The sequence below is a fragment of the Labeo rohita genome, chromosome 15 (assembly GCF_022985175.1).
Source record: "Labeo rohita strain BAU-BD-2019 chromosome 15, IGBB_LRoh.1.0, whole genome shotgun sequence".
Classification (NCBI taxonomy): Eukaryota; Metazoa; Chordata; class Actinopteri; order Cypriniformes; family Cyprinidae; genus Labeo; species Labeo rohita.
In genome coordinates this window covers 28,036,385-28,063,271 of record NC_066883.1, presented here as the reverse complement: position 1 = coordinate 28,063,271, position 26,887 = coordinate 28,036,385, and the positions used below count along the sequence as shown (strand labels likewise).

At 34.1% G+C, this 26,887-nt stretch overlaps 1 protein-coding gene across 7 annotated transcripts in view; it reads right to left on the bottom strand.

The window, feature by feature from the left end:
- Positions 1-26,887, bottom strand: part of frya (furry homolog a (Drosophila)) — an 89,808-nt gene that overhangs the window by 11,002 nt on the left and 51,919 nt on the right. For 5 of the 7 annotated variants that reach the window (XM_051128760.1, XM_051128755.1, XM_051128756.1 and 2 more), the window contains exons 29-53: positions 26,364-26,518; positions 24,858-24,957; positions 24,556-24,727; positions 23,318-23,574; positions 23,074-23,220; positions 22,786-22,954; positions 20,835-20,922; positions 20,475-20,557; positions 19,917-20,067; positions 18,583-18,686; positions 17,895-18,077; positions 15,686-15,887; positions 14,825-14,902; positions 13,962-14,083; positions 13,661-13,848; positions 13,159-13,250; positions 11,278-11,879; positions 11,052-11,149; positions 10,788-10,958; positions 10,329-10,469; positions 7,913-8,092; positions 5,297-5,467; positions 3,886-3,960; positions 3,634-3,804; positions 1,811-2,014 (exon numbers count right to left, since the gene is read on the bottom strand). In XM_051128760.1, the coding sequence (XP_050984717.1) occupies positions 1,811-2,014; positions 3,634-3,804; positions 3,886-3,960; positions 5,297-5,467; positions 7,913-8,092; positions 10,329-10,469; positions 10,788-10,958; positions 11,052-11,149; positions 11,278-11,879; positions 13,159-13,250; positions 13,661-13,848; positions 13,962-14,083; positions 14,825-14,902; positions 15,686-15,887; positions 17,895-18,077; positions 18,583-18,686; positions 19,917-20,067; positions 20,475-20,557; positions 20,835-20,922; positions 22,786-22,954; positions 23,074-23,220; positions 23,318-23,574; positions 24,556-24,727; positions 24,858-24,957; positions 26,364-26,518 (4,104 nt within the window). The remainder of the gene's footprint in view (positions 1-1,810; positions 2,015-3,633; positions 3,805-3,885; positions 3,961-5,296; positions 5,468-7,912; positions 8,093-10,328; positions 10,470-10,787; positions 10,959-11,051; positions 11,150-11,277; positions 11,880-13,158; positions 13,251-13,660; positions 13,849-13,961; positions 14,084-14,824; positions 14,903-15,685; positions 15,888-17,894; positions 18,078-18,582; positions 18,687-19,916; positions 20,068-20,474; positions 20,558-20,834; positions 20,923-22,785; positions 22,955-23,073; positions 23,221-23,317; positions 23,575-24,555; positions 24,728-24,857; positions 24,958-26,363; positions 26,519-26,887) is intronic. The other 2 variants (XM_051128757.1, XM_051128761.1) reach the window with 1 other exon arrangement.

Sequence of the window (26,887 nt, the reverse complement as noted above, 5' to 3'; positions counted from 1 at the left end):
TCCATATAGTGGATTTCAATGGGGGTCAGCGGGTTGAAGGTCCAAATTGCAGTTTCAATGCAGCTTCAAAGGACTCTACACGATCCCAGCTGACCTCGACCCGCAACCCACGACCCACGTATTATGTAACCACGTTGCAAAGGTCATGCGTGTTAGTTTTTTGTCTGTGTACTTCAGTTCAGAAAGCTAGTTAAATCTGAATTCAAATTCGAATTCAATAAAATAAAATAAAATAAATATATTTGTCAACCAACTCTTGTATTTTCTAATAAAAATATTACATATATTAATTTAAAACATATGTATATAAATAATAAAATAAAATAAAATAAAATAAAATAAAATAAAATAAATGACAGGAACTCATTTTCTACTCCAACTTCAAAATTGTCCATTGTTTTACCTTTTTTTGTTCAGGGCGTTTGACTTTCTTTGCATGTTTGCATTGTAAACGCTGGGTCAATCTACTGCAAGATGAGCATTTGTGGTTGAAACGATTTTTTACAAAAATTTAATAAAATAAAATAAAATAAAATAAAATAAAATAAAATAAAATAAAATAAAATAAAATAAAATAAAATAAAATAAAATAAAATAATCATATTGGTCGACCAACTCTGTATTTTCTAATAAAAATATTACATATATTACAATAAAATAAAATAAAATAATCATATTGGTCAACCAACTCTGTATTTTCTAATCAAAATATCACATATATTAAAAAAAAATAAATAAATAAATAAAATAATTATATTGGTCAACCAACTCTGTATTTTCTAATAATAATATTACATATATTAAAATAAATAAAAATAAAATAAAATAATCATATTGGTCAACCAGCTCTGTATTTTCTAATAATAATATTACATATATTAAAATAAAAGAAATAAAATAAAATAAAATAATCATTTTGGTCAAAGAACTCTGTATTTTCTAATAAAAATATTACATATATTAAAATAAAACAAAAAACAAAACAAAACAAAACAATCATATTGGTCTCATAAAACTCATACAACTCTATATTTTTTAATAAAAATGTTACATATATTAATTTAAAATATATGTACATAAATAAAATAAAATAAAATAAAGAAATAAAAATAATACTATAATACTATAATACTATAATAATAAAAAAAACAAACAACCCAAAAAATCCACATATATTTATAAAAAAATATTCACTAACCTTTCAAAGCTAAAACTCTTCACACTGAGAATTGTTTCTCTTTTTGAGTTTTTTTTATCATTTGCATTTTTTTCGACTTCACGCATTACTTAACCATGTTGGAAAGGTCATGCGCAGTTAGTTCTTTGTCTGTGTATTCTGGTTTAGAAAGGTACGATTGGCCAAAAAACTCTCAACAATCTCATTTTCTCCTCCAACTTCAAAATTGTCTAACATCGTTGTTGGACAATTTTTTGTAAACGGCGTCTGACTGTCTTTGCACGTTCGCTTTGTAAACACTGGGTCGATCTACTGCAAGACAAACATTTGTGTTTGAAAAGTATATACATTTTGATTTTTCTAGAAAATGACAGATTGTTTCACAAAATAAGACCCTTCCTCCATGGCAGGGATCATGTAGAGTCATTTGAAGCTGGACTGAAACTGCAATTTGGACCTTCAAACCGCTGATCCCCATTGAAGTCCAGTATATGGAGAAAAATCCTAGAATGTTTTCCTAAAAAAACCTTCTTTTCAACTGAAGAAAGAAAGACTGAACATCATTTAGTCTGGAAGTGAACTAAGCCTTTAAGTTAGTGTACAAAACAAAAAGAAGGACGAATTCGACATTACTAGTTGTGAGGCTGAGAGGATCTGGCTGGCTGTGAGGGATTCTTCCTCAGAAGACTCATCAGAATCATCATGGACGATTGGACACAGGCTTGGCGAACTTCCTGAGAGCTGGCTGTCCTCCTCCATTGGTTGGGCTTCAGCCTGGTCCAGACTGTCAATGGAACGCCTCCGCGCACCCCAGTTAAAGCTGTCAACTGTCTCACCCTGTCAGAGAAAGAGCGAGAGAAACACAGAGCCCTCTCAATTGGTATATGACACACAACCACATTTCAAAACTCACACAGTCATGCTCTATATGTGAAGGTGCTCAGTCTGTGAGTTATATAAAGGATTAACACAGTAGGGAAACCGCAGTACAGGAACACATTCTAAAACATTCTTGTAGAGTAAGTAATAAAGTGCCTGAAGGCCATTTCTTTTGGAGGAGGCTCAAGTTCAACTTCTCACTGCAGCCACATGCCTTGACATCAACAGTCAAGAGTCAACATCCACATTCCTACACGGATCCAGCTCTGCAGTTTAGAAACTGCTTTCCCCTGGCAGTTTACTTAAACACTGAATGCAAAAATGTACTTTTACTGTGCTTTAATTATTTTTTATAATCATACTTGACCAAAACAAAGTGGTAAAGAAGCAAAAACTCTTTGATACTGTTACATGGAAGGTTGGAATGAAAATATGACCTTCATTCCATATGAGAATATGGCTTTATAAAAACACACTTCAAATTTATCCAGAAGGAAGAATTTATTTGAAAGGCTGAATCTGCCCTTTTAAATGTCTCTGTGGCATTGCAGCTTCAGCAAATTTGAGGAATGACCTCAATGAACTGACTCTAATGATTTCGTAAGAGAGTGCAAACTAAGACGGCCAGGCTATTAAAATGCAGACATACTGAAATATAATAAAACTGCATAAGTGTACACTGCAGTTCAAAAGTTTAGGGCTGGCAAGATTTTCGAAGTCTCTTATGCCCACCAATATTATAAAATAATATTGTGAAATATTCTTACGATTCGAGCAGTTTTCTACACTAATATCTTTTCAAATGTAATTTATTCCTGTGATGGCAAAGCTGAACTTTTCAGTCATGGGTGTCACGTGATTCCTTATTCCCTTATAATTTCTTATAATTGTCAGTAATGCTACTTAATTAAAAAAAAAAAAAAAAAAACCTTCTGCAGCATTATAAACGTCTTTCAAACCATTTAAAAAAAAATCACAAACAATAGTGTGATTTTAAAATAAATAAATGTAAAAAATAATCAATTAAATAAAAGTTTATAACACTTAAAAATATAACAACATGAAAAAAAAATGTATTTGCATTTAAAACAATGTAAAACAAATTCTGTGGTAACGTTCGCACATTTCAGCAATGAGGAAATGTCAAAATAACTTATATTTCAATTTCATCTATCCAATCTAATTGTGCAAATTTAGATTATTCCGTTTTGACATGCCACTGTGAACTTGCTTAAACCCAAATTATGTTTCCAGGCAGAGTTATGAACATGCATCACAATGCACATACATACTGCACACAGCACAACACTGGTGGATTCCTGGGCTTACCTGCATCTCCTTGATGGCACAGACATAAACAAGGAGAGGAGAATGTGTTACAAAGAGTTAAAGAAAGTTACAGCGGTATTGCGCAAACAGTGCAACACTTTATCTCTGACTACTTTGCGAAAGTTTAATGCTTAGCCCCAAAGGTCCACTTTACTGCAGTCAAAACAAAGTTCGCCCAAGTAATTTGGAAGTCAAAAGATTTCACAAGCACTGATCATTTTGGTTTCATTTTTTAAATATCTGCTCACCTCTCCATCTTCCAGTTCTACGTCCAGGAAGTCAAAGTCCCTGAATACACGGAACTGCTGTTCTGAAGTGGTGTCATCCATGTTTTCAATGTCCCGGGTGCTGTCCTCAGAGGACACCAGACTGGGCTGGTGTTCAATCAGGTCCAGTTCTCCACAGGATGAGAAAATCACCTGTAGGAAGTGCTTTGGAATGATTTCTGACATGTTTTTAAATATTTAATAGTGGATGGATAACATATATGCTTCACTTACAGATGGGTTTTTGGTGAGTCCAACTTCTTGGCCACACAAAGTTAATACATTCACCAGCTTCTCACGAGTTCTTTTCTAAATTGGGAGAAAAATGACACAAAAAAAAAAAAAAAACATAAATAAACTTAATAATATTACATTTAAAAAATATTTAAATGTAACTGATAAAAATGTAATTAAATAAAAAATAAATATATATACAGTTGAAGTCAAAAGTTTACATACACCTTGGAGAATCTGCAGAATGTTAATTATTTTAACAAAATAAGAGGGAGCATACAAAATGCATGTTATGTTATTGACAAGAGAAAATGAATTTATAAAAATGACACGGTTCAAATGTATACATACGCTTGATTCTTAATACTGTGTTGTTACCAGAATGATGTTGTTGTTTAGTGATAGTTGTTAATGAGTCCCTTATTTGTCCTGAACAGTTAAACTGCCCGCTGTTCTTCAGAAAAATCCTTCAGGTCCCACAAATTCTTTGGTTTTTCAGCATTTTTGTGTATTTGAACCCTTTCCAACAATGACTGTATGATTTTGAGATTCATCTTTTCACACTGAGAGACTCATATGAAACTATTACAGAAGGTTCAAACGCTCACTGATGCTTCAGAAGGAAACATGATGCATTAAGAGCCGGGGGTGAAAACTTTTTAAATTTGAAGATCAGGGTAAATTTATCTTATTTTGTCTTCTGGGAAACATGTAAGTATCTCTGTAGCTTCTGAAGGGCAGTACTAAATGAAAAAATATTACATTTAGGCAAAATAACACAAATGTACACATCTTCACTTTGTTCAAAAGTTTTCACCCTGGCTCTTAATGCATTGTGTTTGCCTCTGAAGCATCAGTGAGTGTTTGAACCTTTGATAATAGTTGCATATGAGTCCCTCAGCATAAAAATATGCATTTCAAAATCATACAGTCATTGGAAAGTGCTCAAATGCACAAAAATACTGGAAGCCAAAGAATTTTTGGGACCTGAAGGATTTTTCTGAAGAACAGCGGACAGTTTAACTGTTCAGGACAAACAAGGGACTCATGAACAACTATCACTAAAAAAATCTGCTGTGGATCATTCAGGTAACAACACAGTGTTAAGAATCAAGTGTATGAAAACTTTTGAACAGTGTCATTTTTATAAATTCAACTATTATTTCTATTGTGGACTATGTGTAAATGTCTTTTATGTAAAATACCTTATTCAGGTCAGGACTACATAAAAAATATAACATGCATTTTATATGATAATTAACATTTTACAGATTCTGCAAGGTGTATGTAAACTTTTGACTTCAACTGTATATTAAAATATAGGAGATATTTAAAAGCAAATATTACTTATGCACTGTTCTCCAGCAAATAAAAGAACTTCAAAGAGTGTGTCAAATTTGTGAGCGCTCACCTGTGAGGACTGTGGTCGTTTCCAGCTGACAGGCACCAGCACGTGGTTGTTTTGGTAGGAGCCCGAGGATGTAGAGGAGGTACTGCGTGTCACGGTAACCCCTCCTCCATTCTTCCCATCTTGCCTCGGAGAACCGTGAAGCTCGTCATACCGCCGGCCAATCACCGGTGTCTAAAACACACACAACATCACGCACCATTTAATCCCAGGGATTTCACGTCTGCTCTTTTCTTTTCATGTCATGAGCTTGTGGCTCTCAGCCCAAAAGTCTTTATTCCAACACATTCCCTTCGCTAACGTCAAGTTGCCTCAGATCCCGAGCAACAATCCAGAACCTGCTGGAAAAAGTGGACGTCTTTTTTCAATGGTCCTATTCCTTTGTGTCTCGTAGCGGAGCTTTGAAAAACAGAACTTCAATAAAGTGAGCCAAACAAAGCTTGGGGGAATGTCAGGATTTCCCTTATTGGGTTCACCTGCTCTTAATTCCTGTGAAATCCTTTCTGCAGGGATGGAATCAAGCATGTTTTGAGTTCCCTGTCAGTTTTGAGGTTTTTTTCCTGCTGTCTCGCCCATTTGCTAGAGGCTAAATGCGTCCCAGAGGTATTTGACAGAGGGCAGAGGAGTCTGCTTGGAGACTCTGGAAGGGCTGTCCAGCACTCGCTGCTCTGGATGCAAAGCGCCACAGCCGGACTGACATCATTTCCTGGAATTCATGCACTACACAAATAGCTCCCTGTTTGGTTCCCACACTTTAATGAGACCAGGTTGTTCATATTTCCAGCAAGTTTTAAACAGAGAACCTAACCTTTAGAGTTGCATTAAAACAAATGTTACTGTAAAATAATGATTTTAAAAAAACAACAACATGAAAAAAGCATGACTCCACCTTGGAAAATGTGAACAAATCCATAGAGGATGTCAGCATTAGGTGGTTTGCGGGCATGGCTCACTTTTACACACTATGTACCAACTCATCTTCACTGACTTAATGCTTAAATGTACACCACCACTAAAAGAACAACGTTATCATTTTTATAATAATACTAATAATAAAAGATGGAGGCTTGGGCTCAGCTGTTCAACTGTCAAAATGAGATTTGAATCTGTGGCAGAAGGAAGTAGTTCTGCACAAAAGAGGGTTTCTAAAGGCACCCCGCTGTTGTTTCTTATGTATTTACACACTCGTGCCGACGAACTGTTGTATAAATGCAATATCACACTCGCAGACATGAGATATGGCTGTATATCGGCACGCTGTGATTACCTACCTATAGCCAAATCACAGCCGTGCCAATATACAGCCATATCTCACGTCTACGAGTGTGATATTGCTCATATAAAAATAATATTTAGTGATTTTTCAGTCTTATTTTTTCATGTGTTGTGCATTAAAAAGTACTATATAAAATCAAATAATATAATATAATATAATACAATATAATATGTATTTTTAAATAATCATATTATGAAATAACTAGTGTGGTAAACTGATAAAAAAAAAATTACAAATTATTCACACACTTTTTCTTAAATTAACTGTGATTAATCCAATCTAATATTAACATTATACTTTTATATTGCATTAATTTCACATTCAATCTTCAAATTATTGTTGAAACAACATAAATACATTTTTTTTAAATATTTGTTTAATGGCATCTTTTTTATGACTAAAGGTTATCAATGATACCAATATTACTGATGCCTCTACGAAATTGCTCTTTTTTTCCCTAATATTTAACCATTGACTATAGCCATTCAACATTAAAGTATAATTGAGAGCTATCAATTTTTTTGTAATTAAACTACTAAAATAAACTTCTAATTTAAGCAAACTTAAAACAATCTACACATAAACCCATTATAATAAATGTCATATTTACCTGTGCCCTTCAGCAAGTAGGAAATATACAGAAATTGAATAGTTTTCAAACACTAAATTCTAAATTAAATATAGACGAATCCTTAAAGCTACAAAAGTTATTGATTTATTCTTTTTTCTTTTGTTCCTTGATTAAAAGACATTACAGCAGCTGGGTTTTTTTGGCTGGTATTACTTTAAAAGCTGCTGCTGCTGACACACATGCTTGTAGTTTAACACAAATAGCCGCCGTAGTGCGCGTCTGAAAAGTCCCCCGTTTGATGTGGTCATAAAGACATTCTGCATCTAAATAAATGCAATTCTTGTCAAGAAAAAAAGAGACAAGCAGCAGTTGTGAGTGGGGTTGCCAACCCTAGCTCCGCCCCTTCAGAAATACAGCATTTTTAACGCCGTTAACCTGGAAAAGTTTTGACAACACTAAAAATAATGCAAATGGAAGTATGGGAATTATATGGTGACCAAAAAATGTTCAAAACCATTTTTAGCTCCTTCACAGTCACCACCCTTTCCCTACATTCCAGTTCTGCACACTCATTTTGTTAACCAACTTTATGAGGCGCATCCTGGGATGGTTTTTAAACAGTACTGAAGAGTTTGCATGCATGCTGGATACTTTTTGGTTGCTGTAAAACTGATTTCAAGCATTTAAGGAAACATAAATCCAGTGTCCAAACTTTTGACTTGAACTGTTTAATGACAACAAAGAAAGTAAAACAGATACAGACATGTCATACCTCTGAAATGTCAAAGTGAAAGTCAAGGGTCTTTCCAGGCAGGGCTTTAGAGGGTGTGTCCCAAACACGCCTGACATCCACAGTGGATGCGTTACTCAGTGGGGACGAAGGCGAAACTAGACTCGCCGAGCGGGAGACCACCAACTTCAATATGTTCAAGGCTTCCTTCCAGTGTGCAGTCTAAAGTCACAGAAACAAACAAAAGTTATTCCTCAACAAACGCATTTAGAAACTTGCTCACCTCACAAAGCATTACACACAGTCAATCCATCTTCACGAGCAGTAGCAGTCTCTTCCTCTGCTGGAATAAACACAAGAGCCCGGCGAGAGAAGCAGTAGTTCAGAAGAGCGTCTTTGCTGTGAGGCCACACTGAAGGCCTCAGTAATGTGGACAGCAGCCAATAGGACTGACTGTTTATAGACTGCTGCTGGGTGTGCCTTTAGATTTATAGCCCTGGCACAAGGACGTGTTTTTTAATTCTCTTTTTTACTCCTTCAGAAGGAAGGGCTGAGAGATGGAAAACTAGTGGTATTACCAAGGATGTAAGACAGCTTGAAGTTTTACAGCAGAAATGCTATAAAACACTATTATGTCATGAGTAAATTTAGGCTGAATGACCTGAGCCAGTTAAATGCGATCACTGAGGATAATTTTAGAAGCGCTCACAATAAATATTTTGTGAAAAGCTACAAAAATGATTACAGATTAGTTGTGTCTTTAAGTTGTGTTTCCTTTAACCATTTAATTTTCCTTCAGTTGGATTCAGATTCAGAAGCTCTTGATTCCAAATTGGATTCTGATTCATTTTGGCTATATTTTATGATGTCCATTTTGACATATTCTTACTATTATCTTGCAGTAAAGTCTTTTTATTGTATCACATTCAATAGACACTGCAAAAAAAGTGTTTGTATTATTTACTAAAACTTGAACTATTAAAATTGGTTTTCGTATATAAAATAAGATAAAATATAGAAATAAAATATTATTAAATATTAATATAATATTAGAATAAATATAAATAAAAAAAATAGTCAACTAACTGAAATAAAATAAGCTGAATTTAAAGTATTATAATTACAAAAACTGAAAAAGACCAAAGTTAAACAGAAACTGAAAAACATTTAAAAAAATTAATACAAATTAATAAAAAAATATTATCAAAGCACATTACAAAACTACAAATTAAATTTAAATGATAACTGAAAATGCTAATTTAAGCTCATTCAAAATATAACTAAAAATCAGTGTTGTCGAATCAATTAAAGCAGCCAAAATAAAAGTTTGTGTTTACATAATATATGTGTGCGTACTATGTATATTTACACCGTACACTATGTAGAAATATACATACATACAATATAAATATACTTTTTTTATGCCCTCTAGCAGTGTTGGTATTGTTAACTAAATATTGAACTATTAAAATAATTTTTTGCATATAAAATAAATAAAATATAAAAATTAGAAATAAAATAAAATAAAATATATATATTAACTGAAAAAAACCTAGGCTTAAATAAAAAAAAAAATAGCTTTTGAGTTTAAAGTATTCAAATTACAAAAACTGTAAAAGATAAATAAAGTTAAAAAAAAAATAAAAATAATAATAATAAAAATGATCAAAGCACACTACAAAATTAAAATAAAATTTAAATGATACCTGAAAACGCTAATTCAGGCTCATTTAAATATTAATAAAATTAGTGCTGTCGAATAAATTAATCACGATTAATCGCATTCATAATTAAAGTCTGTGTTTACATAATATACTTTGTGTATGTGTAAATATACATTGTTACAATATACACATTTTTCAAATGCACTCTGGTGTTGTTAAATAAAAATTGAACTATTAAAATTGATTTTTGTACATAAAATAAAATAAAAGAAATATTGCTTTGGCCACTAACCGAAATAATATAAGTTAAATTTAGGGTACTATAATCACAAAAACTGAAAAAGATAAATTAAAGTTAAATAGGAAATTACATTTAAAAGATAACTGAAAATGCTAATTCAAGCTCATTCAAAATATGAATAAATACTAAAATGAATACTGTCGAATCGATTAATCGCGATTAATCACATCCAAAATAAAAGTTTGTTTACATAATATATGTGTGTGTGCTGTGTATATTTATATGTACATACATATACACAGAACACACAAATATATTGTGTAAACGCAAAATGTTATTTTGGATGTGATTAATTGCGATTAATCGATTTGACAGCACTAACTACAATACTACAAAAAACACTAGTTACTATTTTTATATAATAGTATATAAAATAACATTGCATTGTAGGTCATTATGGTCAAAAGCATCTGCAAATGACTAAATTTTAATGCAAGTTGTGGAACAAATCCCATAAATAAATTCTGCATATGATAAATTAAAAGAGTCACACCTGCACAAACTTCTCTATGGTAGTTAGAACCTCCATGTTGAAGAGTTTGGCTTGAATACCACTCAGGTCCATGTGACTCAGTAGACTGTAGATGATTTGCAGAAGAGTTTGTTGCATGCTGGGTAATCCTTTCTCCAACAACTGTTTACAAAACACAGAAAGTATTACTGATCGCAAAGTATGCGTATGTTCACATTCTTGTCTTGTTTATCATAACAAAACAGTTAAAATTTCAAATGTTGTAAAATTAACTTTGGTAGCACTTTATTTTAAGGTGTCTTTGTTACAAAAGTTACATGTACTTACTATTAAAATAACAAATTATGTATAATTACATGCAAGTATCCCTAAACTAAACCCGAATCCTAACTTTAACCATACAGTAAGTACATGTAGTTAATTAACATTACTCAGTACTTAAATATATAATGACACTGTAACAGTTTGTGGTCTTCCTACCTCTGCCATGTAAGTAACCATGCTGAGTGTGCTGTCGCTGAACGCTTCATGTAGGTAGCGGCACACCACATTGACCCAAGAGAAGCAGTCACGGGTATAGGAGTGCGTTTTGTACAGTGTCATCACATGGGCAAGGTTGGACAGCTTCGAGTTCTTTTCCTCAAGGCAAACCTGTCAATCAAAATGTCCATCAAAATGAGTGATTTTCAGCCAACAAATGTGATTCAGATTCTTTGATTAGCTATAAAAGTGCAAGAAACAGACCTGGGAAATTCTCTCAGCCACATCCTTACAGAATTGAGTAGGTGAGTCAAAGTGTAACACAAGATGGGGGATGAGGCAGAGCACGTTCAATGGAAAACCTGAAAGGTAATAGCAGAATTACTTTAATAATCCCACTTAAAATGACGATAAAAATGAATTTTGGTGGATTAGTGGAGAATTATGTTAGAATGACATATTCACTGGAAGTAGAAATGAAAAGTTCTACCAATGACTTGTGAGGTGTCCACCACAGGAAGGCGTGAGACGGCCGTGAGCTGGCTGAAAATCTCCAAGGTGAGTTCTGTAGTGCTTGCAGAGGTGAAGCTCTTCAGAAGCAGCTGCTGAAGCCCAGAGAACTCCTTCCATTTCAGCTGGATCTGGATCTTCTCCAGCTTTTCTCTGTATTCCTGCTTATCCAGTGAAATGTGGCTTAGCAGCTTCCCTAATAACCTGAGGGACATCTGGTACTCAAACTCAAAGTCTGACTCCATGAGTGACACCACCGCCCAAAAGATGGTGGCCAGCAAGTTGCGAGGATGGTTGGCGTTGGATGGGTCAGTAGAGACCACGTTGTCTCTGGAGGATGATGAGGACAGGGATCGGAGCTTGGAGATATTGCTCTGATGATGGTGGATGCGGTCCAAGGTGGCACTCCGGGGAACCTCGGAGGAACGCTCAGGCTCGCCGAAGCGCTTAGGTACGGAGTAGCTACGCTGGTGGCGTATTCGCTCAGAAGCAGTGCCTGTTCCTGGGATCAGGTCCAGCTGACTGGTGCTTTTACGGTTTAGTGTTAACTTGCCGCTGGATGGAAGATCTGGCGAAGATGCTCTGCAGGAACACGGACTAAGTTAAAAGAGCCCTTAACCTTACAAAGCCTACCCTGTCATATTTCATACGCAAACTTCTAAAGCTTTAAAATAATCAACTATTATCAAAATTTGAAAAAACTTGTACACAAACTACTACATACATATGCAAACGTATTCGATTTTTTTAAGGGTTCAAGCACTGAAACTAAAAAATTGTAAAAATGGCCAAGGATCAGCAATCGCCATGTAAAACTGATCGTGCAGACCAAACCGAAAGTCGTAGAGACCTGAAATTTGGCAACAACGCCACCAAAGCTCGCCCCAATCGGCCTGACGGGGGCGCTACAGCCTACAGATTCGATCGTGAGCCTGGCAAAACTTTTGAGTATTTTGGATTTTTCGACTCACCGTCGCAAAGGGACGCCAAAACGTTCGAAAGCGGAGGGGCTATTAGTAAAATGTCTATAACTCCTGAACGGAACGAGATATCGCCACCAAACTCAGAGCTCTATTGTAAGAGCTCAATCTGAGTTCACAGCACAAAAATTGTGAAGTTTGGCCACTTGGTGGTGCTATTAGAGTGAAAAAACATTCAAATGGCTATGCCTCCGTAACCATTTGTCCTATCAACATCGCTGTGCACGGTCTTGGTCCAAAGTGCCACAAATGTCTATAAGGACATTTGTAAATCTCAAAAAAAAAAACATGGCCACCATTGGCCGATGAAGTTTGAGCACCTATTAGACAAGGCTATCTAAGTGGGCCCATTTGACTCATGGCCCCAAAGGTCTGTGAGAAATTTGAAAGAAATCGGCCACGGGGGGGCATTATCGTATTTTTCGAGAGTGTAAACGATTGTACATTGTGCATTTCTTCGCACATATACGCAATATTTGTATCATATGATAGAACTCCTCATTCTGGACAACCTCTAGAACCAATCCTATCAATCAAATAGTTTTTTAAATCATTGAGAAAATGTCAAAAAAAAAAAATTCTACTTTTGAAAACTAGTCCTAGGTTTTTTGCTCATTCTGGAAAAAAACTGCAGTACAATTCTCTAGACTCTCTAGGTCAATAATTATCAAAAAAAAACCTATGAAATTTACCCTTTGGGAAGCTATAACGGGGTCGTTTAGAAAAGAGGATTTTCCAAATTTACCCAAAATCCAATAAAGCCCAAAGGGAAAACTCAAAACTTCACAAAACCTGCTGAGCACATGCAAAAGATGATTCTAATCAAGCATGCAAAGTTCTAGATTTTTCATGATTATTTCATATCTCAGGCAGAAACTTACCGTAGTATGACAAAGAAGTCATTGTTCTTCAAGCAGTCAGCTAGATTATCCACCACTGACTCAAGAGTGAGGAGAAGCTCCATTACATAACCCTGTGGAGAAGATGCATTTTAAGTTTATTCACTCAATGAATAAGTCAGAACTGTCATTAAAGGGCTAGTTCATCCAAAAATGAAAATTCTGTCATTGATTATCACCCTCATGTCGTTCCAAATCAAAAAGACCTTTATCATTTGTCTTCGGAACACAAATTATGATATTTTTGACGAAATCCAAGAGCTTTCTGACCCTGCATGGACAGCAACACATCTACAGTACTACGTTCAAGGCCACGAAATGTAGTAAGGACATTGTAAGATCTCGGATTTCATCAAAAATATCTTAATCTGTGTTCTGAAGATGAACGAAGGTCTTACAGGTTTGGAACAACATGAGAATGAGTAATCCATGACAGAATTTTAATTTTTGGCTGAACTATCCCTTTAAGGAACCAGAAGCTCACCTGAACCTCCTCCCCGGGTTCCCCGACCACCTCCACCAAGCGTGAAAGCAGGTCGGACACAGCCAGAGCTGAGAGGGGCTGCCGCAGAGCTCTGAAGACCTGGAAGGAACGTCCAGCGTAATGTCTGGAGGAGCTGCACAGAGCCAACTGCAACGCCACTTCACTCAACTGCTGCTCAAGCCTAATGTCTACAAGCATACAGAACGTGTGACGTGCAAAAATTAAAAACAGCAATAAAAAGTAATCAGCTGCACCCTGTTAAGATGAATGACTGGAATGACTAAAGACAAATGTGACTTACCTGATTTGGACTCTTTGAACACAGAAACTACATGTCGCAGAAAGTTGGTGAGCTGTTCGGTGCTCTTTGAGTGTTGATTCTTGGGAGTGATGTCTTCGTGGCTCCACAATGGTCCAAAAGGCCTAAACAAACCACACACTTATTTATATAATCTCTCACACATACAATATAAATTGTAAATGACAGGAAAAGCTACTTTCGCCTTGAAAGCAGTGTCATACGTTTGTTTATTACTTGGTTGTGGCCAAAACTGCCACTAGATGGCAGACTAGGCCAAAAGATGCTATTACCTTCAAACCACCAAACCTGTTACTGTGTTTCTTGAAAGTTTCTATTAATCAGACTGCTGTATATTAAATATTTTAAACATGCATGATTAACATGCATGAAACCTTTTAGAGATGAGATGAGAAATAGTTTGAATCAAAATTTAACTGGAAAAAATGTTTTCCCATAGTGTAGTATACATACTATAAACATGTTCACACTAGCAGCTCAAATCCAGTTCTTTCCATATCCAATTCAAATCCGACTGCTTTTTTCTGTTAACCATAGCTTCAAAAGCTTCAGTATTTCCAGTTATTGTAGAAGAAAGTCACTTGGTAGTGTGAAAATGCCTTTGTTATTACTATGGCAATCAAAGATGATGGCAGAAAATAACCGTACTGGAAATACAGTACTGATCATGGGCAAATAACAGTGTTTCCAGTTTTAAAGATGGCATTTGAAAACCTATCTGGAATTGTCTGCAGTGTGAACATAGTCTGAAAGAACCAACACCAGCACCAACATCAGACGGACGCCCTTTTAAATAACACCCCAGTGAGAACCGCTCTGATGTAGACTGATGAAATGCAACATACAAGTTTGTAATATCTTGAGTGATGTCAGATGTAAGACGTGTCAGATGTGTCATTTCCTGAATCAGTTCCTGAACAGCTCTGGAATATTCACATGAAATGACCTTTCATTTTAGTTACATAACAAGTAAAGAACAAGTAACACTGCAGATTTCACACTTTGAAGTTATCTAGCCCCTATTTAAATATATTTAATATTTGAACACTTTATTTGTTAAGTTCAATATTACACATTTAATATAATAAAAACATTGTATCTATAGTACCTATCATAATATATACAGTAGAGGTCAAAAGTTTACATACACCTTGCAGGATCCGCAAAATGTTAATTATTTTACCAAATAAGAGGGATTAAACAAAATGCATGTTGTTTTTTTATTTAGTACTGACCTGAATTAGATATTTCACATAAGGGACTCATATGCAACTATTACAAACGCTCACTTGCTTCAAAAGTGAAATGATGCATTAAGAGCCAGGGGGTGAAAACTTCTGAACAGGATGAAGATGTGTACTTTTTTTTTTAAGTTTGCCTAAATATCATATTTTTTTTCATTTGGTACTGCCCTTCAGATGCTACAGAAGATACTTTCATGTTTCCCACAAGACGAATTAAGTGAAATTTACCCTGATCTTCGAATTTGAAACGATTTCAACCCCCTGGCTCTTAATGCATGTTTTTTCCTTCTGGAGCATCAATGAGCGTTTTGAACCTTTTTGTGGAAACCACTGAAACAAAGTTTTGTTGATGATTCTTTGATAAATAAAAAATGTAAAGAATAAAGAATAAAAATATTAATTTAAAATTAACAAAAACAAACATGACCCCAAACTTGCGTGACTGACTGTAGGTTCTTGTACCTGGTAGTGAGAAACTCAATGAGTTTGCTGCTCTTCTCATCATCTTCAGTGCTGCTCTCCATCTGCTCCACCTCTTCCTGGGCAAGGTGAGGCAGGTTAGAGCTGCTGCCTCCGAGGCTCAGGCTGGATGAGGTAGAGGAGGAACTAAGGCCAGAATCTGGAACCGGAGATGCCTGGCCATTCCGCAGGAAGTCCACACCACCTGAACATGTTTGGGAAGGAACAAGCTCTGAAGATGAACCCTCATTTTAACTTTCTCAACTGAAATATTTGGGCTGGGCAAGAGAACCAAACAGTTTGATAACATTCCTATATGAGCCAAATCGAGAACATTAAAGAACAATACTTCAATCACTATGCTGTTATGACAGGGGCTGGCGAATGACATCTTATCAGCATCGTTTTGACTTTGCCTAGACATGCTTTAACAGCATATAAACATTGAGACCACCGTCCGTTCGGTTCAAGAAGATAAAAATAGTCCATAGGAATGCTCTAATCAGACCTTTAGATGCTCTGTGTACGTATAATTGTTTTTGGCTGCACTTCCAGAAGTTGTTCTTGCACAGATAAGAATTCTCACCCTCCACCCCTCGATGGGATTTCAACATGACTGCACTCTCCGAAGCTATGTGTCAAATACCAAAGCCAATGAGTAAGTGTTCATGCAAGGAGGGTGTGATAAACAAGATTCATGAAAAGTTGCTAAATTTGTCTTATTGAAGGCGGAATTTCACAACATTTAATAAAATGTAGAGCTTCACAAAATGTCCAAGCATTCATCATTGAATTTGCCCTTCATTTCCAGCTCGAACAGCTGTATAAAAACATAGTTGCAAAATTAATGCAGCTGCAAAATGGTTTCAATGTACTTATTTGAACATTCTAAAGTTCTGTTCCCTGGTGCTCTTATACCTGCTCTTCAGTAAGTAGACTTACAAAGTATGTTTAGTATATTTACAGTTAAAGTCAAAAGTTTACACCTTGCAGAATCTGCAAAATGTTAAATATTTTACCAAAATAAGACGGATCATACAAAATGCATGTTATTTTTTATGTAGTACTGACCTGAATATTTCACATAAAAGAAAATTACATATAGTCCACAAGAGAAAATAATAGCTGAATCTATAAAAGTGACATACAATTGATTCCTAATACTATGTTGTTACTTGAATGACCCACAGTTGTGTTTTTTTGTTTAGTGATAGTTGTTCATGAGTCCCTTGTTTGTCCTGAACAGTTAAACTGCCTGCTGTTCTTCAGAAAATCCTTCAGGTTCCACAAATTCTGTGGTTTTTCAGCATTTTTATGTATTTGAACCCTTTCCAACAATGGTTATATGATTATAAGATCCATCTTTTCACACAACTGAGGGATTCATATGCAACTATTACAGAAGGTTCAAACGCTCACTGATGCTTCAGAAGGAAACACGATGCATTAAGAGCTGGGGGGTGAAAACTTTTGAACAGAATGAAGATGTGTACATTTTTCTTATTTTGCCTAAATATCATGTTTTTTTTTCATTTAGCACTGCCCTTCAGAAGCTACAGAAGATACTTACATGTTTCCCAGAAGACAAAATAAGTTAAATTTAGCCTGATCTTCAAATTCAAAAAGTTTTCACCCCCACGGCTCTTAATGCATCATGTTTCTTTCTGAAGCATCAGTAAGCGTTTGAACCTTCTGTAATAGTTGCATATGAGTCTCTCAGTTGTCCTCAGTGTGAAAAGATGGATCTGACAGTCATCCAGTTATTGCTGGAAAGGATTAAAATACACAAAAATGCTGAAAAACCACAGAATTTGTGACACCTGAAAGATTTTTCTAAAGAACAGCAGGCAGTTTAACTGTTCAGGACAAACAAGTCTCATGAACAACTATCACTAAACAAAAAAACAGCTGTGGATCATTCAGGTAACAAGACAGCATTAAGAATCAAGTGTATGTAAACCTTTGAACGGGGTCATTTTTATAAATTCAACTACTTTGTCTCGTGGATGTTGAACACAAAAGAGAATATTTTAAAGAATGCTGGTCCCCATTGACTTCCATACTATATCTTTCCCTACTATTCAAGTCAATGGGGTCCAACAACAGTTTGATTCTACAGAATTCTTCAAAATATTCTCTTTTGTGTTTAACATAAGAAAAAACTCATACAGGTTTGGACCTTTTGGGTGAACTATTCCTTTTAATCTAGTACCTGTGTAGAACTCAGGCTGGTAGATGGGTTTGAAAGTCAAGCTCTTGTTGCTGTTGGCATCTCTGGTGTTTAGCAGAACAGAGGCAATGAGGCTGAAATTGTTGTTGCAAGATAACGTGATGAGAAGGTGCAAGAGGAGCCTTTTACAGTGTTCAAACACCTCTGGGCGGTAGTGGTCCATACCTAACAAAAAAAGTTAAAGGTTTACATTTATACTTACACTCATTCATTATTGTTTAGATCCATTTGGGGGGGTTTGTGAAAGGGATAAGTGGTGATATCTGGTTCTAGCCTTTATTTTTGAGTCTTTCAACACCTGTTTTGATTTGAAGTGAATAACGTTCTCACACTGCATGGATGCAAGTATTTCACATATTTCTAAAAATGATAAGGTCGGTCCATCCTACATGTTCAGGAGATAACAGCAACTGCTTTCGCTGAGAACATTGTTCTCATAGCAAGCCACATAGTTGTAGTCATAAGACACATTTAGGGATGCACTGGTTTAGATGAGATTAGATAAAAAAGATATGTCAAAAGTAAATCTATTTTGGACAAAAATACCATGAACTGCAGTAAAAGCAGCACTTTTTAACTGCATTGCAAGCATTGCAGCCTTAATCTAGGGTGTAATCCCTGATAAAATACCCTAATTGTGATGAGAACTACACACGGAGGCTCTACTGACCTAGGAAACAGGCATGGAGCAGTAGAGGGAGGTGTAGGGCCCAGTCCTCCTTCACGCTGTGATCCACCACCAGCTCCGTCATGAAAATAACTGCTATGTTACACCTGCAGACAAAACACATTTCAGTACACGAAAAAACACATACCAGTGTTGACCTTTCAAAAAGAACAGAACATATTTACAGCTGTGACTGAGTGACAAAACTAATTTTTTAAAGGGAGTATGTTAGTTTTGTCATTTCGTTGATGATGGCCATTGTTATCATAGTTCCCAGGTAGATGTTAAGAAGAACACTGGTAAAATGTTATCTTTTTTTCGGGTCAAAGGGACTCTGACGACAGCACTGCAGCTTCTGATCATCTATTTTCCATCTGTCTGATAATTGCTGAGTGACGTGCTTTAAGATTTTAGAATTGCATAATCCATTGGGTTGATAAGAATGTTGTTCGTATGATGAGAGATTAAATTTAAAGCATCAAGTTACAGTGCTTTAAGGCTAGTATGTAATTCTAGTCTGGGTGACCCGACAGACTTTGAAATTTAATCCAAATCTGAATGAAAGGTTTTTACATAATATAAAGTATAGATTTATTTTTGTTACTTAATGGCTGTTTTATTTTAACACATAAATAATGTAATTTATTTCAATAATTTATATATATATATATATATATATATATATATATATATATAATTTTATTTTAATTGTATAATTTTATTTTATTAATTCTACACTATCAAATATTTGATATTTGCTATAAAATAGTATACAAAATTGTCTGCCTGAGGTGGAATTACTTTTCTATGTGACAATTTCCTGAGTAAATTTTGATAAAATAAAATAAAATAAAATAAAATATTGTAATTTTCTGGTTTGTTTGTGCACATTTACCAAAGATGAAATAAAATACAAAATAAAATAAAATACAAAATTAATATAAATTTAATAAAAAAGTAAAAAATAAAACAAAAAAATGAACTAATAAATAAAATAATAAAATAAAAAAGTAAAATAAAATATAACATAAAAATAAACAAAACAAAAAATAAATAAATAAAACAAATTTAAAAAATGTCATTTCTTGGTTTGTTTGTGCGGGTTTACCAAAAATAAAATAAAATAAAATAATACATAATTTCATTTCTTGGTTTGTTTGTGCAGGTTTACCAAAAATAAAATGAAATGAAATGAAATGAAATAAAATAATAAAATTAAATTAAATTAAATTAAATTAAATTAAATTAAATAAAAAAATAAAATAAAATTAAATTAAATAAAAAAATTAAATAAAATTAAATAAAATTAAAACTTTCTGAAACTCCAGAAGTTTGACCTGTGAAGGGGTCCTCGTGGGGTGACAGTTTCAGGTAGATAGTCGACCAGCGGCGCCCAGCAGCCTCCATTAACTGGCATAGGAAGAGGAAGCGGCTGATTGGTTTCCAGCACGCTCATAAGCCACATGGCATACGGTGGGAGCGGCTCACCTGCAGACAAAGCAAAAAGGGTCAAAACAACATCCCTAACATATGTGCCTTTCATCCGTGAGACTTTCAATAAAACTGGAATTTACCTTCAAAGTATGAGTGGTATGTAGACAGACAAACTCCATTACTGCCATACTTCCTGTCTAATGCAATCATGTTCAAAAACCATTAAGCTTAAGCTATTTCAAGCTGAAATGTATTACCTGAGTAGGCTATCAGAAATATCATCTCAAATTCAAGTGAAGTCTGAACTATTTTTCTGCTTTAAAGCTACTGATACTGTTTAACATTCTCGGACCAGAACTGTCTCGACATTCATGGCCAAAAGGGAAGCATTTCAGACTTCCAGTTCAGAAGCTGCAAACAGTAAATATCAATCAATCTGAACTGTTAGAAACTTAACTTACTCTTTTCCTCATCATAGGAACCTCCAGAACTGCTGCTGTAGCGAGACTCCAAGCGGTTATGTGCTCGTAAGATGTTGCTTAGCCTTTGGTAGACATAAAAAAATGACTTTTGTCACTGCATGTATTAAATATAAACATGCCCTTGATTCAGACAATTAATCTTTGTTTTGCTTCAGGGGAAGTGTACGGCAAGTTGCTTTGGATAAAGGTGTCTGCTTTATGATGAATTTTAATGAGTTATGCTAGTCATGCTTCTGTTGGGTGTAACTCAAACTGTCATCAGACGTGACCCAGGAAAAATGACATTAATAGAAAGAGTGTTAAGGTACATATGTAAATTGTGTGGTTTGTGGCATATACCTGTCATCACACTCCTTTGTGATTGGTGAGTCATCTGTGTCAGGGATGTTTTCCTGGCCACATACTAATGTTTTGCCACTGGAAGGTACTGGAAGGTTTAGAGACATACAGTATTTATTAATACATCATGTGATATGCATGCAACACATGAATGCTGTTTTAGACATTTGATGTTGTGTATTTATGACAGACAGTTTCTATATGCATATACTCTACCATTCAAAAGTTTGGGGTTGGTATGATTTTTTTTCCCCATTTTTTTAAAATAAGTCTATCAAAAATACAGTAAAAACAGTAATATTGTGAAACACCGCTACAAATTTAAAAGCCTGTTTACTATTTTAATATATTTTTAAATGTTAAAATATTTTCAGCAGCCATTATTTCAGACTTCAGTGTCACATGATCCATCAGAAATCATGCACTGATCTGGTGCTAAAAAAAATGGTATCATATGGTATCAGGATTCTTTGTTGAATAGAAAATTCAGAAGAACAGCATTTATTTGTTTTGTGATTTTTTTTGCATTTACTTATTTTGTAACATTATTTTGTAACAAAACAGAACCATTTGTAACATTATAAATGCATTCACTATCAAATTTGATCAATGCGGCCATGCTGAATAAAAGGGTCCTATTTTATAAAATAAAAAAAAAAAAAAAAAAAAAAAATTAAAATATACTACAAAATAAAATACAAAATAATACAATAAAATAAAATATGAATAGAACCTTTTGAGGCATTATAAATGCCTTTAGTGTCAAGTTTTATCAATTTAAAAAGTTATCGTGCTGAAAAAAGGGTCCCACTTAATAAAATAAAATAAAATAATAATTAAATTAAATTAAATTAAAAAATATAATATAAAATAAATACAAAATATAATACAAAATAATTAAATTAATTAATTAATTAAATATAAATAGAAAGTTCAAAATAATAGCATTTATTTGAAATAGTACTTTTGTAACATTATTTTGCTACAAATAGAACACTACAAATGCCTTTAGTGTCAAGTTTTATCAATTTAAAAAGTTATCGTGCTGAAAAAAGGGTCCCACTTAATAAAATAAAATAAAATAATAATTAAATTAAATTAAATTAAAAAATATAATATAAAATAAATACAAAATATAATACAAAATAATTAAATTAATTAATTAATTAAATATAAATAGAAAGTTCAAAATAATAGCATTTATTTGAAATAGTACTTTTGTAACATTATTTTGCTACAAATAGAACACTACAAATGCCTTTACTGTCAAATTAAATCAATTTAATGTGACTGTCTGAATAAAAGGGTCCTACTTTATATTATAAAAAACATGGAAAAATATAATACAAAATGAAATACAAATCAAATAATAAAATAAAATAAAATAAAACATGAATAGAAAGTTCAAAAGAACACCATTTATTTGAAATAGAATCTTTTGTAACATTATTTTGTAACAAATAGAACCTTTTGTAACATTATAAATGCCTTTACTGTCAAGTTTCATCAATTTAATGTGATTATGCTGAATAAAAAGGTCCTACTTTATATTATAAAATAAAATAAAAAAATATAATACAATATAAAATACAAAATAAAATAAATTATAAATAGAAAGTTCAAAAGAACAGCATTTTTTTGAAATAGAATATTTTGTGACATTATTTTGTATTAAATAGAACCTTCTGAGACATTATAAATGCCTTTACTGTCAAATTTGGTCAATTTAATGTGACCGTGCTGAACAAAGGGTCCCACTTATAAAATAAAATTAAATAAATAAAAATAAAATAAAATAAAACAAAACATGAATAGAAAGTTCAAAAGAACAGCATTTATTTAAAATAGAATCTTTTGTAACATTAATCTTAAACTTACTGTCCCTACTGACCCCACACTTTTGAACAGCACTGTAATGTATATATTCACACAAATTCACTACCATGCATACCTGAAGCAGTGGTGGTAATTTTGCTTGTTGCTGAAAAGCGGTAGAACGGAGGATTGTCACAGTGCACCACTACAGGGTTCACGGGATCTGTCTGCTGAAGTTCATAAAGCAGCTCCTCCATGGTTTGAATGGTGTTGTTTCGACACAGATAGATCACCACTTTCTTAATCTGAGAACAAACACAACTTTACAACCTAGCCCTCATTCTTTAACCTGCTTTATCAATAAAATCTGATCAAATCTGACACCAAACCAAAATATAATGAACTAAATAAATGCACAACTTACATGAGGCAGCAGAGAGGTATCGCTGCTGACTCCACATAAACTGATGAGGAACTGCAGGGTGGTCCGTAAGTTATTAGTCCACCGTTCATTACTGACCAGAGCGTTCCAAGCGTTCTCCATTTCTGCACCTGGGACGTCATCCCCATACTAACTCACACAGAGACACACAACTCAATATGGTGTTTTGGTATCCATAGCTTTATAGTTTACCAAAGACTAAAGAAAAATAAATTCATAGTCATACCTTCGCAGTCATGAACATGAGGTTGTTTAGAACCAGAGAGGAGGCCTGCAGTGACCCCCAGCCTGTGCCTCGGAGCAGGTGAGGTGCTGAGGTATTGTGAGTGTATCCCTTCCTGCTGTCCCCAGAGCTGCTCGGACTCAAAACCGTGGGGAGCAGGCCTCCATCTACCAACTCGATGTTACTAAGCCAAGGGAGCAGATAGGTCAACATGACCTGACGCCCGTTTGGATGAGTGGTGGGAAACCTCTGACTCACCTCTAAAGATGAGAGATACAAAAAGATAGATCTTTATGACTGTTGATAGAACTTAAAGGAGAAGTCCACTTCCAGAACAAAAATTTACAGATAATGTACTCACCCCCTTGTCATCCAAGATGTTCATGTCTTTCTTTCTTCAGTCGTAAAGAAATTATGTTTTTAGAGGAAAACATTTAAGGATTTCTTTCCATGTAATTGACTTCTATGGTGTCCCCGAGGTTGAACTTTCAAAATGCAGTTTAAATGTAGTTTCAAAGGTCTCTAAACCATCCCAACCAAGGAAAAAATGTCTTATCATAGCGAAACAATCGGTTATTTTATTTTTTTTATTACAATTTATATAACTTTTTAACCTCAAACGCTTGTCTCGCCCATCTCTGTGTGAACTCCATTTTCTTCCAGTCATGACAGTTAGGGTACGTCTAAAAACTCCCATCTCATTTTCTCCTCCAACTTCAAAATCATCCTATATCAAACACCCTTTATATAAAAAGGTAAAAACAGCGATGTAGGTTGATTTTGAAGTTAGAGGAGAAAATGAGATGTGAGTTTTTAGACATACCCTAACTGTCACGACTGGGAAAAAACGAGAGTTTGAGATTAAAAAGTATACCAATTGTAATTTTTTTTTAGAAAATAACATATTGTTTCCCTCATTCCTCGGTTGGGATCATTTAAAGCCCCTTTGAAGCTGCATTTAAACTGCATTTTGGAAGTTTAAATTTGGGGGCACCATAGAAGTCCACTACATGGAGAGAAATCCTGAAATTTCCTCGAAAAACATCATTTCTTTACGACTGAAGAAAGAAAGACATGAATATCTTGGATGACAAGGGGGTGAGTACTGTACCTTATTTCAAAATTTTTGTTTTGGAAGTGATTTTTTCCAACTAGATCACATTTTCACCTATAAGAGAAGCAGTGGCATTAACACACATATACACTATGTTCATCTCGTTTTATCTCCTTCCATTTTATACCTGAGAAAAGGGGCAGGGTGAGTTCAGGGTACATCCTGGCAAGTTGTTTTGAAAGCTGGGTTACAGAGAGACTATAGAGAGGTGGAAGTGGCCCGTGTGTCCCATTCAGGATAGCACCACTTTTCTGTTCCACAATCCTCTTAGAATACACAGACAGCTTGGCCTCCAGAATCTATTCAACCAGAAAACACACACACACACACACACACACATAAACAGATTAGCCCACAAACACACCATTTAATCCAGTACACTTTCTATTATTGCAACACGTCTTTGGCAGACATTGTTCTCTCTCTGACCTGCATTAATTGCATAGCGATCTCGTAGATTTCCCTGTTTGTGTCGGACGCTTTGAAGAGAACCAGGTTCAGCAGAGTCACAATATCGCTGGAGTAGTTTCTGTGACAGAAAACAAAAGATCGCATACATAAATACAAGTTACACGTAGATTGGTTTTGTTAAATTTGTAAAAGAGGGGCTTCAGTCCAGACATATCGAGTCTTGGCACTATATATTGTAAACAAATTATGATGAGAAAGGAAACTGATAAGTGCTGCCAAAGCTCTATTGAATAGGGTTTTATTTGCTGTGGGAAATCTGGCAAGAGAAGTCTGATGATACAAAAAATTGTATTGTATGTCATACTAAGTGAAATTTACAGTTACAAAATTCCTTGAGGACTCATGAAATTAATCAAAAGTGGCATAATTGCATTTAGAATGTTACAAAAATTTTTATTTAAAATAAATGCTGTTCTTTTGACATTTCTATTTAAAATCACAATTTTTTTTTTTTTTAATTTGTTACAATTTTTTAAATACAGTTTATTATATTATTTAAATACACACAACTCCAGTCAAAAGTTTTTGAACTGTGAAATTTTTAATGTTTCTTAAAGAAGTCTCTTATGCTCACCAAGTCTGCATTTATTTGATCCAAAGTACAGCAAAAACAGTAAAATTCTGATTTTTTTTTACTATTTTAAGTAACTTGTTTCTATTTTAATATATTTTAAAAATAATTTATTCCTGTAATTTCAAAGCTGAATTTTTAGTATCATTACTCCAGTCACATGATTCTTCAGAAGTCATTCTAATATTCTGAGCTGCTGTTTGAAAACATTTATTATTATTATTATTATTATTATTATTATGTTGAAAACAGCTGACTAGAATTTTTTCAGGTTTCTTTAATGAACAGAAAGTTCAGAAGAACAGCTTTTATCTGAAATAGAAATATTTTGTAACATTATAAATGTCTTTATCATCACTTTTGATCAAAGCATCCTTGTTAAATAAAAGTATCAATTTCTATCATTTCTTTCTTTAAAAAAAAAAGAAAGAATGTTTATACTGACTCCAAGCTTTTGAATGGTATAGTGCATACTTTTTTTAAAATTCAAAAACATTTTAATGTGACTGCTGAATAAGAGGGTCCCACTTTAAAATAAAATAATAAAATGAAATGAAATGAAATAAAATAAAATGTATTTATTTGGATCAAATAAATGCAGGCTTGGTGAGCACAAGTGAATTCTTTAAAAAACTCAAAAAAATAAAAAATGTAAAATCAAAATGAACTAATTAAAATATTTAAAATTATATAATATATTTAAAATTTAACTTTCTTTTTTTAATTAGTTAAAATATTTTACATATATTATTTACATTTAATATAATACTATATATAAAGTATATAAACTAGAAATAAAAATATATATTTTTGGTGAACAATGGAGAATTCTTTAAAAAACTTTCAAAACATCTTCCTGATTTCAAAATTTAGATTTTCAGGTCCCAGCGTACCTGCTACCACAGACAGTGGCGATGGCTTTGAAGCAACCAGAGGCCAGCTGGCAGGAGCCGGTGTAACATCGGTCCACGGCCCAATTAAACAGATTCACCTGATCTGGGTTAAGTTCCAGCAGAAGAACCACAACCTCACAACCCAGCTGATGCACCTGAGGAGGATCAGATAAGAGGATCACATATGTTATCCACTGATGTGAATGGTGTTTCAAAACCACCTTGATGGAGGAACAAGGTAACAAAGACATTTATAATGTTACACAGTATTTCTATTTCAAATAAATACTGTCCTTTTGAGCTTTCTATTCAACAAAGACATTAAAAACATCTTACTAAACCCAAAACTTTTGAATGGTTGTGTCTTGTTTTAACTCAGGGCACAAAGCCAGACTTTCACTTCAAGAACCAACATTTGCAGAACAATGAAAACATCCCTCATTCACAAGCTGAGAAAGAGAGAGTGAGAGAGACATCTCAGAAAAGTCTCATGACAAGTCCCTGAGCAAATTTGCACTGGGTTA